The sequence below is a fragment of the Anthonomus grandis genome, chromosome 13, assembly GCF_022605725.1.
Source record: "Anthonomus grandis grandis chromosome 13, icAntGran1.3, whole genome shotgun sequence".
NCBI classification, from domain to species: Eukaryota; Metazoa; Arthropoda; class Insecta; order Coleoptera; family Curculionidae; genus Anthonomus; species Anthonomus grandis.
The window spans coordinates 13,516,946-13,531,780 of record NC_065558.1 but is presented as its reverse complement, the minus strand read 5'-3'; the positions used below and the strand labels follow the sequence as shown (position 1 = coordinate 13,531,780).

At 30.4% G+C, this 14,835-nt stretch overlaps 1 protein-coding gene across 1 annotated transcript in view; it reads left to right on the top strand.

Annotated features, from left to right (window-relative positions):
• The window catches only part of LOC126744175 (neural-cadherin-like), a 50,640-nt gene extending 38,230 nt beyond the window's left edge, over positions 1 to 12,410 (top strand). The window contains exon 13 of the mRNA XM_050451533.1: positions 12,265 to 12,410. Within this exon, the coding sequence (XP_050307490.1) occupies positions 12,265 to 12,276 (12 nt within the window). The 3' untranslated portion in view covers positions 12,277 to 12,410. The remainder of the gene's footprint in view (positions 1 to 12,264) is intronic.
• Positions 12,411 to 14,835: the final 2,425 nt, after the last annotated feature.

Genomic DNA, 14,835 nt, shown 5'->3' with positions numbered 1-14,835 from the left:
AATCAAGGAGCAGTTGAAATTAAAAACATGCTCTTTTTAGATTTTTATAAATTTTAGTCATTTGTATCACAACAAAAATTAAAGAAACAAGTAAATTTAATTTATCTTAAAAACATTATTCGGTTACCTGGTCATCAAGGCTGAAACCAAATAATTGCTTAGATTTTATTCAGTGTAAAGCAACTAAGTCAAAAAGTATGAAATTGCAAGAACCATTACACAAACTTTACGGTTTTCCTTTAGAGAAAAAGGAGAACATTAAGTTTTAAAAAATGATTGAAAATTATAATTACAGCAGTACTGCATTGTTTTTAAGCAAACATTAATATTCATTACATATCTTGCTTTAGAAAAATACAGCATGTGAAGTAAAACCAGTGATTTGCTTGCTATAGTTTAGCACACTTTTGGCTTTTTTTAAAGCTTTACTTGACTTTGCCAAACTTAAATTCAATATTCCTAAACGTCTAATATGCCATAAACCGTGATAATAGTAACACCATATATTTCAAATAACAACATTTTTGTAACATCAATATTTTGATTGTTTATGAAGCTATTGCTTCATAAAAAATCTACAAATTAAAAGTTAAGAAAAAGTAGAGCCTTCTGCCTAAAACTGTATAATAAAAGAAAATGTAATATAAACTCAATCGAAGCAAATTCCCATTAAATATCCCACACTCGAAATAAGTATTTTTTATTTTTAATTTTAACTCCCGTTTGCCCAACCACCAATCATCATCAACATCATGACCATCAATCATCATCATAATATGACCGTTACCGTGTTGTGTCTATACACCGCCATCACTGACTACAGCGAGACAGGTACCGATTGCGTGTGCGCGCATCCGATCGTGGAACGCCGCCCTCTTACGCAGACGTGGAGATCGAGCTTGACGTGGTCGACCGCAACAACAAGCCGCCAATTTGGGACAGGGAAACGTTAAGCCCCATCCACATTAAAGAAAATGTCACAGTGGGAACCGTCGTCACTGCGGTCAAGGCCAGGTTTGTATTCCAGATTCGGGGGATTTCGAATTGCGTTCTTACGTATCATTTGTATATAGGAAATAGGAAAAAAGGGGTTTTTTCTTTAAAGTATTTAAATCAAGTAAAGTTTAAATGAGTTTGCCCTATTAAATAAGAAATAAGTAAGAACACCTTTATTTTAAACTTTGCAAAGGCCACCTATGCTGATAACTTAACCAAGATTATTTAGAGCTTACTGGATCTTTCTTAATGCTCGGTTAAGAAAAATATAATGAGCTATAAAGAACAATAATATGATAAATACAAAAAAATAAGTCTTAGACGTTATACAAAAAAAAAATAATTACACACTTCTATATAAAGGAAACAAGTTATATATGTCACAGGTTCCAGTCATATGACTATAAGTTATAAATGAACAAACTTATGCTTTACAAAACTAGTTGTTTTATTTTATGTTTAAACATATTAGAAGACACATATTCAAAAACTTGGAAACTTGGAAAAGTTTATGACTGAAATGGCGTCCAAACTGGAAAATCAAATGTTTGCAAGAGTTCTGCACTTTGTGAGGATTATTCTTGGTAAATACACCTAGACAAGGCCTATACACAAAATTACAATCATTAAGGTGGCCCAAAACACGTTCAGTGGTGCTTTGCAAATAATTTTTTTAGTTAAGTTAAGAACATTCTTACTCTTGTAAATGTTGCAAAGATTATAATAGGCTTTTTATAGAAGCCTCAGCCCAGTGGATGTGATCTCTTGCCAAAGATCACATCCACATTTTTATATTCCTCAACAATTAGTATTGCCACATCGTCCATTACTATAACCAAATCGAAAGGCCCAATCTTTAGCTGACTCAAAGTATATTATAGCTGATTTATTGGAATGCAATGTTAATCCATGATTAAAAAGCTGCCTCAGTTTCATTGCACCCCGCAAAAAAAAGCTGAATTTTGAATTTCATCAGCATATCTATGGCTGTTTATATCACGAAAGCACTGTGACATATCAGTGGTAAAAGTTATTAAAAACAAAGGACCCGAAAGTGATCCTTACGGAACCCTTTTATCCACATACAACGGCTTGGATTTAATATTAATTGTGACTGTGATCTGTCATTCAAATAGCTGCGAACAAGTTGAATAGTTTTAAGTTTAAAGTCAAAAGTAGAAAGGCTGTGGTCACAGCAGGGCATGGTTCAGGGTATTGAAGGCCTTGCTAAAGTCTAACAACATCAGATTCACCCTTATCTGCAGCCAAAAGAATGTCATCTAAAACCCTTAACAGTGCCGTGATAGTACAACCCTTTACAGAATCCAGACTGCAACTTAGGTAATAAATTATTATCAATAAAGTAATTAATGATTTGCCTATAAATAAGCTTTTCAAATACTTTACTCAGCACTATGGTATACTAATTGGCTGCAGATCAGAGATATCTCCAGGGCTGCTAATTTTTTATGGCGGCAAGACCTCCAAGAATTAAAAAGATCAACAAGCATATTTGTACAACAATATTTGTTCATTTATTGTCGGATATAGCCGGATATACTTTCCAGGTTTTCTACGTCTTGCGATCTTTTACTAATCTTATTCATTGTCCTTCTGCAAATATTCATACATCATCTATTCCTCTCTTTTTTGGTATCTTACATTTCTTGTTCTTCCTCTTAGTCTCCAGAGTGTCATTCTCTGGGTCTTGTGTCACCACATGTCCGATCCGTTGCTACTGCTGGCTCACTACCCTTTTCACAACATGCGTCAGTTTGATTCGCGTTTTTTATTTTGTCTCTTAAGGTGACTCAGCAATATTCTTTCCATGGCTTTCTGTATGACTCTTAATTGCTTAGCTGTTCTTCGGATTATTGCCATAGGTGAGAACCGGCAGAATACAGCTTTAGTTTTACGGGTGCCTTTTTATCTTTAAAAATAAAATTCATGTTTCTGAATGCTACTTATTCCACCCATTCCATTCTACAATGCGTTTGATTGCCGCAGTGTAAATTGCTCGTTTAGCTCATTTAGCATGTTGCTCAGTTTTGGATAGTGGTTCTCGTCAAGACTATATCATCTGCAAACCTAAGATGATTTAGGTATCTTTAATCGATGCTTAGGCCAATATTTTCCTATTCAAGTTTCTTAAGAACATTAGTTAGAAGAACAAATAGTTTGGGAGAGATAGTATCTCCCTGTCGTACTCAACTGCTAAGTGATATTTTGCCTGTTTTAAGATCGTCGTCAATATTTACATGAAAAGTTGCCTTATCATAGATACTCCTCATGAAAGTAGAGTATCTCAAATCAATTCTTTCGTCTTCCATTGCTGTTAGAAATAAAAAGGTTTCTGCGCTGTCAAAGGCTTTTTGATAGTTCACAAACGCTAGATGCGTGGGTATATTATACTCCGTTGTTTTCTCGATGACTGCTTTAAATATTTGAAATTTGGTCTATAGTATTGAAGCCCTTTTGAAAACCTGCTTATTCCCTCGGTTGGTAGGGTCAACTCTCGTAGTCAGTTTTTGGTTTATAGTTGATACGGGGAATGTTTTGCAGATGGCATATAATGTTTACATGTCTTTACTTTTAACGGTTTCTGTGTTATTAATGTTCGATTAGTGATTATTTTAAATGCATGTAATCGAAATAATTTGACTTTTAGTGAAATTTACTATTACGTTTTTTAAGAGGTATCCGACGCTACTAGTCACATGATTATAAAAAAATGTTAAATATCGTAAATATTTATACTGTAAGATCAAGCCATTTTACTTGTATGTAAATAATCAAGAAAAATCAAATAAAAGTAGAGCTTTTTTAAATATGTCTAAAATTTACCGTAAATTTTTATGAAAATATTTATATAAATTAAGAATATTTAAGTTTATCCTGTATTTAATGTCTAATTTTTAAATTATTTTGCTTGGTTTAAATGCTTTAAAGGAAACCCTAAAAAGTATTCTCCTAAATCCTGTATACTGCTGATGCGGGCACATCGTTTTTATCGGATAATGTGAGGTTAAGTGTTTGCTGCTCATCAAGCCTAATACTTAATCCTCGAGAATCTGGTTTAAGCGTCCCCTATGGCTTCGGAACTTCGTACTGTATTTTTGGAAGTTCCTTAGCGTGAAACGATCCATTTTCTACGACCGGTATGCCCAAAATGTATTTTAACCCTGGGTTTTTGTATTTTAAGCCTCTGTTTTCCCCAAATTTATCAACGTTAGGCATTTAAGAATATCCTTAATTAACAAATGAAAATCAGAATAAAGTACTTATACAGCGCATAGTAAATACATCTTTTATTCTGGTTTTCACTAAGGTTTGGAATTGGTTTCTTAGAAATTATAACATATTGAATTTAGGCTTGTCTAAAAGAAACCAAGCCGCACACCACATATACACCCACACATATAAAACACTCTATTCCCCACCTCGACCCTGTAAAGCACAAACTAAACTTGGCCCCAAGTACGAAAAAAAACTAACGCCAAGCCCGGCTCTGCTCTCTTCTTTTCCAAATAAAACGCACCATACGATCAGCGTGAGACTTACCGACTCGAGGCGACTGCGCAGGACAAGGGCTACCCGCCCTTATCCAGATCAGTGGAGGTGCAGATCGACGTCGTTGACAGGGCGAATAACCCGCCGATTTGGGACCACGTGGTCTACGGACCGATCTACATTAGGGAAAACTTCCCGGTGGGGGCCAAAGTGGTCTCTGTCAAAGCCAGGTCTGTCTCTTCCCATCCACCCCAATATACGAGAAGGTGGCATCTGTTTAGACTTTTAATTTATGGAGGGGGGGTGCTGCGTTTGGCGGGGGTGGTTCTGGTAATGAGGTTCTAGAGGAAAATGTAATTTTTTGTAGGAAAAATCGTTTTTCAACATTTAAAAAAAAAAATATTTAAGAATTTTCTATCCTGATCAATTTGTTTAATATTGGCCTCTTTTTTAATTTTCTTATAGGATCATTGACAGCAGATTAGTTAGGATAAGGGACAACATTTCACTACACGGTCTTTGGGTAATTTTACTCGAAAAGAACATGCTTCCTTACCGAAATATTATATTTTTTTAATATAATAGTGTTATTAGGTGCCGAAACTCAAAGAATGCAGAAAAATAATTTAATTTATTAAAAAAATTAATAGTACTGTGAAAATAACTATTTACAATAATTATTTAGTCCACCTTCACACTATAAGCATAATACGTTGACTGCCGTAATGTTGAAAAAAAATCAATTTTTTCGGCCAACTTCTTTTTTTCTTTCCAAATAAAACGTCCTAATGATGGTGTTCTAGAATACTCATAAATATTATGTTTTACAAAAAAAAAGTAATGAGAAACCTTTTGGTATTTTTTTTATGAGACTCTTTGTATGGTCACGCGGTCTCAACAAAATAAAACTTAAATCAATGGCCGTGTGCAACAAATGTTGCGTATCACTTCCGCCTGCCTGAGCTTGTCATTTCGTGAAGCAGAGTCGTAGGTAGCATCCGTATTAGGCATCCTTTTTCCTCCGAATGCACAAGTTTGGAATAAAACTTTATAAGCTGTGCATCGAAAAGGGATATACTTACAGTATGTTGATTTATTGTGGCAAGATCGGGTAGAAGGCCAATCTTCATCACAAAAAGTAGTACTTACTCTTGCAAATTACTTGCTTGACAAAGGACGTTTTATTTTTCCAGATAATTATTACAGTGTGGTTTTGGCACATGCTCTACTTGCCAGGAACACTCACTTAGTTGGCACTCTTCGATCAAATCGAAAAATGATTCCTAAGCAAATTGTTAACAAAAAGCTCATAAAAGAAGAAACCGGGGCAGCTGAAAGCACCTCAGGTGTAAATATCCAAAAGTGGAAGGATAAAAGAGATGTGCTTACCTTATCTACAAAACACTGATGAGTTAGTAATCATGATAAAGAATTCTAAAAACCTGCTGCGATTGTTGACTACAACAAACATAAATTCTACATTGATCTTTCGGATCAAATGAAGTCCCTCAACACCCTATTACGGGGTGAAGTGGTACCGCAAGCTTGTTATTGAGCTTTTTATTGGCAGTGATTTGGTAAATGCACATATTTTGCATCAAGAAGTAGCGAATGAAAAACTGTCCTTCACAAAGTTCAAGCAGGAGATCGTAAACAGTCCCTTAGGTATTGATATTGAGCAACCCAGGCAAAATGTTGCTTTGGAAGAGCATCAACCTTAGAACATTGAAAGCCTTTTAATTTTCTAAGGCGTCAACTTTCCTTCGAAGGTGTTGATAACAGACGTCGATGCGTTATTTGTTATTAAAAGCTTTAAAGAGAATCTGGATGCTTTTTTCAGGTACATAACTGTACCAAATAATTTTCAAATCTTTAAATTTGGATGTATTTCGTTTGTTTTTTACCTTTCTTGCTTTTATGCTGTATTTTAGTCAACAAAAATGTTTATTTTCTATACATTTTGATTTTATGAATGATTTATTTTTGAAACCATGAAGATCCACTTTTGAGTCTCAAATTCAAAAACCAAAATTATTGAAAGTAACATGAGACACCACATTTATGTCTCACGGCAGTTAACATGTTAATAAAGTGGCTGATAGATTTCCCAATAACACGGTGGTTATTACTTAGGTTATTAGAGATATTATTAATTTTACGAAGCAGTTCAGTCCTAGTATGTAGTCTAAAGAATTTAAATCTTGTAAGCGGAGCTCGGTGGGAGAAAGGTGTAGGAAAGTGCTGCGTCCAATCCAACGTTCAGGAAAAGTGTTTTTTAAATATTAGGTCTCATCTCTTCTATTGTGGGGCGAAGTACCGTCATGGTACAACCACATTTATTGTCTCCTTAGAATCGAAGTATCCTCTAATAATACAGACTCTTACTTTACGTAAGAGATGAAGGTTATAAGACGAAGGTTAAAGACAGTTATAAGACGATCGTCAAACATAAGGGCTTGATCTCCTAACAAACCACATCAAAGATTAACTGAAATCCAGTGTTGGAAATGCCCTATTTATGCATTATTCTCTATACACTCATTTGGGTAAAATCAGTGCAACGTAATAGTCCTCGAATACTAGTTGATGTTCATCGTTCAACACTATCCAGTATTATACATTGGGGAGCTCCTGACGAACCTAAGAGAGAAGAATTTGTAAATAATCCTGTTGCTCTAAGTTGATTAAAAACTCTGCCAAATACTTGTCTATCAGGTATTCTTTGATTTGGATACGGGCGCCGGTATTTAACCACTGCTGCTCTACCATTTCCATTACAATAGTTATATACTTACAGCATGTCTGCGTCTTCTTTATTTGTAAAAACAAACATAGTACTAATTTGTGCAAATGTTTGTCAAACTGACGCAACTAGTGTAACCAAATAGCCAATGAAATAAGTATTCTTGGCACTCGGTCTACTTGATGTTGACAGAACGTCATACTTGATATAATTATTATTACACCATTGTAGTTTTTATCACGATAACGCTATTAAATTTTAGAAAATATATATTTTATTAAGCAAGCATTTTCGGACTTATGTTAATAAGATATTTTTGACTTGAATTTACTTAAAGAATATGTAGTAAAACATTGTCTCTTACCTCGCAGAACACCCTGTATATAATAGGTGAATCTGTAAAAATGAATCAACTTTAAATTTCTGCTTTATTTATATTTTCTCGTTTAAAATTAATACATTTTTAAAAGAGATAGTATATTTTTTTAATTTTGCCAAGAAGATATTTTGGCCACTACATTTTTTATTAAGATTAACTTTTATTTTTAGAAACGTTGCTTTAAGGAAAAAATTTTAATTATTTTTTATAAAAATTAATTCTGAAGAAGAACTGAAAATGCACACCTTCTTAATTTTTAAAGAAAAATATTTTAAAATTTTCTTTATTTGTATGGTCTTCAAAAAAAGGTGTTAGATTAAATATGGAGTAAATAAAAATAGAAGTAATTCATGTTAGTAATGAATTTGTGAAAAATCTAAAAAAGTACACACAACTAAAATCTTTTTTATGTCACTAGATATTTATTTTATAATTTACTATTTTTCACTAGTGCTCATGTTCATTTATTAAAGAAACAAAAGAGTAAAGTTAAGATATTTAGAGTAATTGATAATAATAATAGAATTTTAAATAACAAATTCTAAAAAACTTAAATGAAAGAAATCTGATTTTTTAAGTATAAAAAGAATATTGGAGGATATTTAATTTTTTTTTATATTAGCAATTTTATAGAAAACATGTTTTAAAATTTATATATGCTTAATATTTTTATATTAAGATTCAAAATCTTTACGAGTCGTATTATTGGGTCCCATTAAAAGGAATCCTTAGCTAAAAGATATTTAAGAAAAATATATGAATAAGCATATATTCTATATTAAACCTGATTAAGTAGAACCTTTTTTATCTTATTCGTATTTTAAGTTTTCACTCTTTTAATGCATGGTTATATTTAACTTAGTGTTCCTTTAAAGCAATCCAAGGTATAAGTATAGGTAGTAAATGATATGTTTAAATAATGACAAAAAAATATAAAGCAATATCTATTTTTAGTAAATTTGAAATGACGCACAACCTTTAAGCCGACCTAAAAAATCTGCCTTTATTATAATTACTAATATTTTATTACTTAAACAGGCTCCTTAAGCATAATATTTAAAGTAGATTTTTTATTAGTAAATTTATAAAAATGTTCAATAAAATTATCTTTTTTAAAAACGCTTAAAGTCACACTTCGTTATCTCATTAGGTGTTATTTAATTACTTTTTTCATATTTACTTTCTAATTTATTGCTGAAAAGGATCCTTAAGGATAAATAAGGGACAATAATTACTGAACAGGCGTAAGCTTATCTGATACCACTAGAATATTACCTTAAATCTACTCTTTAATAATTGGTCTTGATGGTTACTAGGTTTATTATTTACTAAGAGTACCTCAAGATAAAATATTTTAAGGTATCTTCAATGTTCATATATTTAAAAATATCATTAAACAATTGGTAAGCGATGCATTTGAAAAAAAAAATATTAGAAATAAAACCTTTTTAGAGATTTTAAGACTAAGACGTTTTCTCTCATAAGGAAAAAAAAGTTTCGCAGACAAATTATTCTTGAATGATCTGTCTTTTTTATATATTTATTGCAAATTAAACGAGTATTATACTCCTTGATATTAAATAAGTATAAAAATGCTATTAAATTATAAAAATTATAAATCAAAATACAACTTATCTTTCTGTAGCCCTATGGTTGGAACTTTTGGTGTAATACTTAAATCACAAAACAGTTTTACCACTAACCAAAACTCTTTATTTTATTTTCGTCACGTGTTTCGCTAAATGTATAAATTCAGATTCGTTAAATCTTGGTTCGCAACAAGAAAATATTCTGGAATTTCTTGTGGTGGCTTCAGGTGTAACCCTTTTCCTAAGTCTCTTTTTAATTCCTATTAAGCAACTTAGGATAGAACCCATTTATAAACTTTGACACTAAAAAGTTTTTTTGTTATTAAGAGCAATGGTTTATTGATAAATCTTTATTAGATTCACATTTATAATTTGTCTTATTTATGAAATTCAATATTTTAAAAAGTAAAAAAAGCATTTTCCATTCTTAAGGACCAAAAATAAAAAAAATTCTTGTACTTTCGCTGAAGCAAGCGTTAAGCATTTCCGACATTACTAGGCAACTAATTTTTAAATATTTTTTTTCATATGTCTAAATTCTCATTTTAATTAGATCCTAAGGAGTAAAAAAATTAATTAATTTTTTTAAATGAAGCTATAAAGGAAAGCTAAAAATGTAACTAAACATCACCTTTTTTTTTAAGTCCGAAAAAAATGCTTTAATATTATTTTTAGTCAGTCAAGTTTTTCTGTCAAAGGGATAATTAATGTCAAAGGGATAAAAATTAACGAGTTTATAAAAAATACATTGCAAAAAAGCGATTGAGTTTATATACCTGTATATGCTACCGTTATAATATTATCTTAGATTTTACCTTTTTCATTTGTTTATTTAATTACAGTTCCAAAAAAAGTCTCCAATATGTTTTTACGTAATTCGGTATTGTGCGTTAAATTATTCTCTTATGAATTCTTTCTCGTGACCTTAGTTTTCAAGTCTTTTTGTAGGATATATAGTAGTGGCCATAATTATAGCAACTTTTGAAATTCTTAAAAATCCTATGCTATACCATTTCAACTCGTTATTAATTTATAATAATGTGTGCTATATTAAGTTAATGCTTTAAACGGCATATCACATACCAATATTTTTTTATCTAAAAAAACTAGTTTAAACGATTGATCGACCATTTGGTAGATGTTTCTATCTCTACGAAATAAAAGTTACATTTTCGCGCACAATAAACGTAGGAATTAATGCTTAATTAAAAGTAAGTTTTCTTCAGTTTAATTTTGGTATTTGGCATAAAACTTATTTTATTAAAGGATTTATTATTAGGATGTAAATCGCAACCAAAATAAAAAAAACTAGCATTTAACACAATTTCTTAAATTAAAAAGGCAAAAGGTTATAATACATAATTTGAAAAATAGTCTACCAAAATGAGTAGACTGCATATTCAGTTGTACGTAGACCATCTTCGTTAATAATAATAATTGTAAAATCATACTAGATACAAAGATTCATAGGATTTTCATGATCTAAATTTTATGGTTGTTCTAATAATTTAAAATGTTGACTTTTATTAATTTTATACTTTGGTAAATAATAACATAAGATTTGTGCTAAGAATATCTTAATTCAAATCGCTATACGCTGACGTTTTAAAACGTTAATTAAACTTCATTTTGTTAAATAATTTTAAAAGACCGATAAACACACTCTCTATTGATTCAACTCCCGCCAAACCGCTTCTCTCCCGCCAAAAATTCAAAACGATAAAATCGATAATAATTTGGTGGTGTCAGTGTAAGGCCACCGCGGCAGCACGCAGCGCCGCGTAGTGGATGATCTCGTAACCTGCACGCTTTTATTTACAATTTTTTTTTATTTTTGTTTTTCTGAAAGAAATCTGTTTTTTCTTATGGGAGCTTGCACGGGCTCACATCGATATTATTTTTCGTATAGTTTTCCATGGTTTCTTTAAATATTTTAAATGTAAAACGATTTGGTTTAATATCGATATTTAAAGGAATTTATGGGTAGTAATCATATTAAAAGGGACATTATTAAGGGTTGTTATGGGAGACGATATATAAACTAAATGTGCATTAAAAAAAAATATCCCATAAAACCCGAAATCTCCTTAGGTTAGAATAGAACGTTGAATAAGATTTAAACTAAAAAAGGAAAATTTTGAATGCTGGTACCGATCCAAAGTGCACCACACGGCAATCTAACACACCAATTGCTTCCTAAAAAATGGATTAAGGGCACCCAAAATTCAACTGACACAAAAACACCCTTGAGTGAAAATCTAATTTATCCCTTAAAAGTCGAGTTTTGTCTACAGGGTGTATTAGTTTTGATATTGCACTAAAACACCCTGTTTATAAGTTCCTATCCACTGATCACTCGTTGTCCCCAATTTTCGGTTAAAACTCAACTTTTTTTTTACGAAATGGATCAGTTTTTGTTTTTTAAGAAATGAATTTTTTTGTTTCTTTTCTGAACGAGGTAATTGGCATTCGAATGCATGATTTATGTCTGTTTAAGTAGACAGTTGTTCTAGATTTTACTTAAGATTATTATTTTAGTTCAAAAAGCGAATGCCAGTGTCCTTAGATAGATGTTAAGTTTTTGCATGGAGGAGGTTGTTTTCATTTGGACTTATGAAATTTAAAAAAAAAATGCCACAGATAATGCTTTATTAATAAAAGCTTCACTTGAGTTAAAATTTAAACCATGAACAACAACATAAAAGCATTAAAAAAAAATTCACTGAATGGTATTATTGAATAAATATTTGAGAATTCGTTTTCCTAATCGCTGTAAAAACTACTTATTAAAATAGTCTTTCAATTAATTACAAACAAAAACTACTCTACACATATTGTCCTATAAAAAGCAACCTCCTCACCATCATTTTGCATGTGGCTAATAGATTTTTGTCGGCCATGATATTTTTGGACGCTGCTTTGATCGTTTCATGCGATAGATTTTAGCGTCGAACTGTCAAAGGGCTGCTTTAGGTCCGTTATTTTTTACCCTAAAGCAGCCCTTATTGTTAAAACTAAAACTATTTGGAATACTGTTTTTTATTTAGCTCTGGAATTGAGAATAACCCTACTGTCTTCTATCGGTTGATGCCTGGATCTACTGCCCAAACCAATAAATATCACACCTTTTATTTGCAACAGAGGCCAGATAACGGGTTTACTTGGGCCGACATTAAAGTTAACCATCCGTTAGACTATGAAACGATAAAGGAGTATAATTTAACTATAAGGGTTGAGGTAAGCCACATAATAAGTAAAGAAAAATTTAATATACTAAAATAAATTACTCAAATTAGAATAATGGAGCTCAACAACTGGCCTCAGAAGCAATAGTCTATATTCAGCTCGAAGATGTGAACGATGAAATTCCGCTTTTTACCGAACGTGAACAAGAAACTGTTCTCGAAGGAGAACCAATTGGTACAAAAGTTACTCAGGTTAACGCAATTGATAGAGATGGAACTTTTCCTAATAATCAGGTAAATGCTTTAGCTTCTCTAAATTATTAAGTACTTAAGAACATTTTGCCTCTTTAAACTGAAAGTTTAAATTGTAACTAAATGGGTATTAAAATTTTAATCCCAAAAATTTATCTAGATAGGGGCGTTAACACTGTTATTATCAGTGGCTGCACAAGCAGCTTTCTGTAAAGTTTCAGCTAATTTTCTATTATGGTGCAGTAAGGTTGTGAAAGATGACGTTTTTACTATTAATTAATTAATAAATATAGTACAACGAGTTTTTTATGTTAGTATTAGACGAAGTTGCAGCAGCAAGATTTTCTTAATGTTTTTAGGGTTATAATTATGTGATCAAAAATAAACGCTTTATTTATTTGAATTAGATCATTAAACTGTCTAAGATTTTTGGAATTATCTAAAATTATTTGGAATATTCCAAGTAATTTAATTTGAGCTTTATAAAATTTTCCCTAAACATAAACATTATGCGCAAAATGTAAAACACAATACAGGGTGTGTACAACTGGACAAAAAAAGATTTTTCAAGGATTTATTTTTATAAGAGATTTAGAACTCATTTTAATATAAAATATTTTTTTATTAATAATTAGAATGTTTCAATATCATAATTTAAAATCTGAAAAAATCTAATAAAAAAATATATTTTTTTAAGCAACTTCTAAATTTCTTTGAGAAAATTACTAAAAGAAAAATAATATTTAAATAAACGAACTTTGTTTAAATACGGAAGCCAAATTTGTATTTAAAAATTGATACACTTATATTTTGTTTGTTATATTTTTTTTTTCATTTTACGTTTTAAACTCATAACAGTTTTTATGTAATATTTAAAAAATTATTTTTAAACGACGCTAAAGGTTTTTTTTTTAGATATTTTGGAAATATTTAAGCAGGAACATTCTATCCACTATGTTTATTCTACTGACACTTAGAAATTAGTCTCGAGTTCTATATATATTTTAATAAAACTTTATATAAAGAAAATTACAAAAAAAAAATATATATTTTGAAGCTTCTTTCAATATTTCATTTCCATAGGTGGGTTGAGGCTGAACGACTTTGGCCTTCAATACATTCTACCACAAGACCAAATCAACTTTTACAGATTATATATATTAAATGTAAATTTTATCTTATTTTTAAACTAAAAAACAAACTTTACTTAAGATTTTACTTTTCATCCACTTTTCTAAAAACCGTTATCTGTTTAATTGAAAAATGATTAATTTCGTTATTGACCAGCGGTCAATCAAGTCAAGTCAAGTGCTGATTTATCGAAAAATTGCAATTTCATAAAAAGGCTTATCCGTATGTGTTTAGCCACTATTTGGTTATTTTGTTTAAAATTGCATAGCATTAATGCTACTTTAGGCGATTAAATTAATTTTTACTTTTTTTTGGTAAAACATAGTTTATTTCAGATTCACTAACTAAAATTAATTTTTAAATATATTATATAAACTTCTTTCTAATTTTATTTTTAAATTTGAATTGGAAATGACATATATGTATGTTTATTTTAATATTTTATTAAAAAAAACTGTTTTTAATTGTTTATGTTACTGCAAAAAATTTTTATTAATTTTTATTTATTTACTACATATCGACAAACTCCATTATCTGTTACAAAATTCATAATTACAAGTTTAACCTATAACAAAATAACAATATAAGAAAAGAAAGTAACAAAAATATAGGGATATAATAACGATTTAATAAAATAAAGAAATTCTACTTTGGTGGTAACCTGACATATAAGCAATACAAAAAGTACTTTAAAACTTACAATTAAATTATTAAAAATAACACATATTTAATCTGAATAACTACGAGCAAGGTAACTTTTTAACTAATTTAAACACATATTTAAAACATCAATATCAAGATTATTTATTAGGGTCAAATTCCCATCAATATGTTATATACACTATTCAAGGTTCTATGAAAGCAAATATAGAATATTGGTTGGCGGTTGGCAATTGAATCTAAAATTCCTATTTTCAATTAAATTACTTATCTCTAGATATAAACCTCATAACATAGTCCTACAAAAAACAAATCTAAAAACCTAAAATAAAGAATAACAAGGTAGTACATATAGACCAAATAAATGCCAATGGAGCATCAGGTATTATG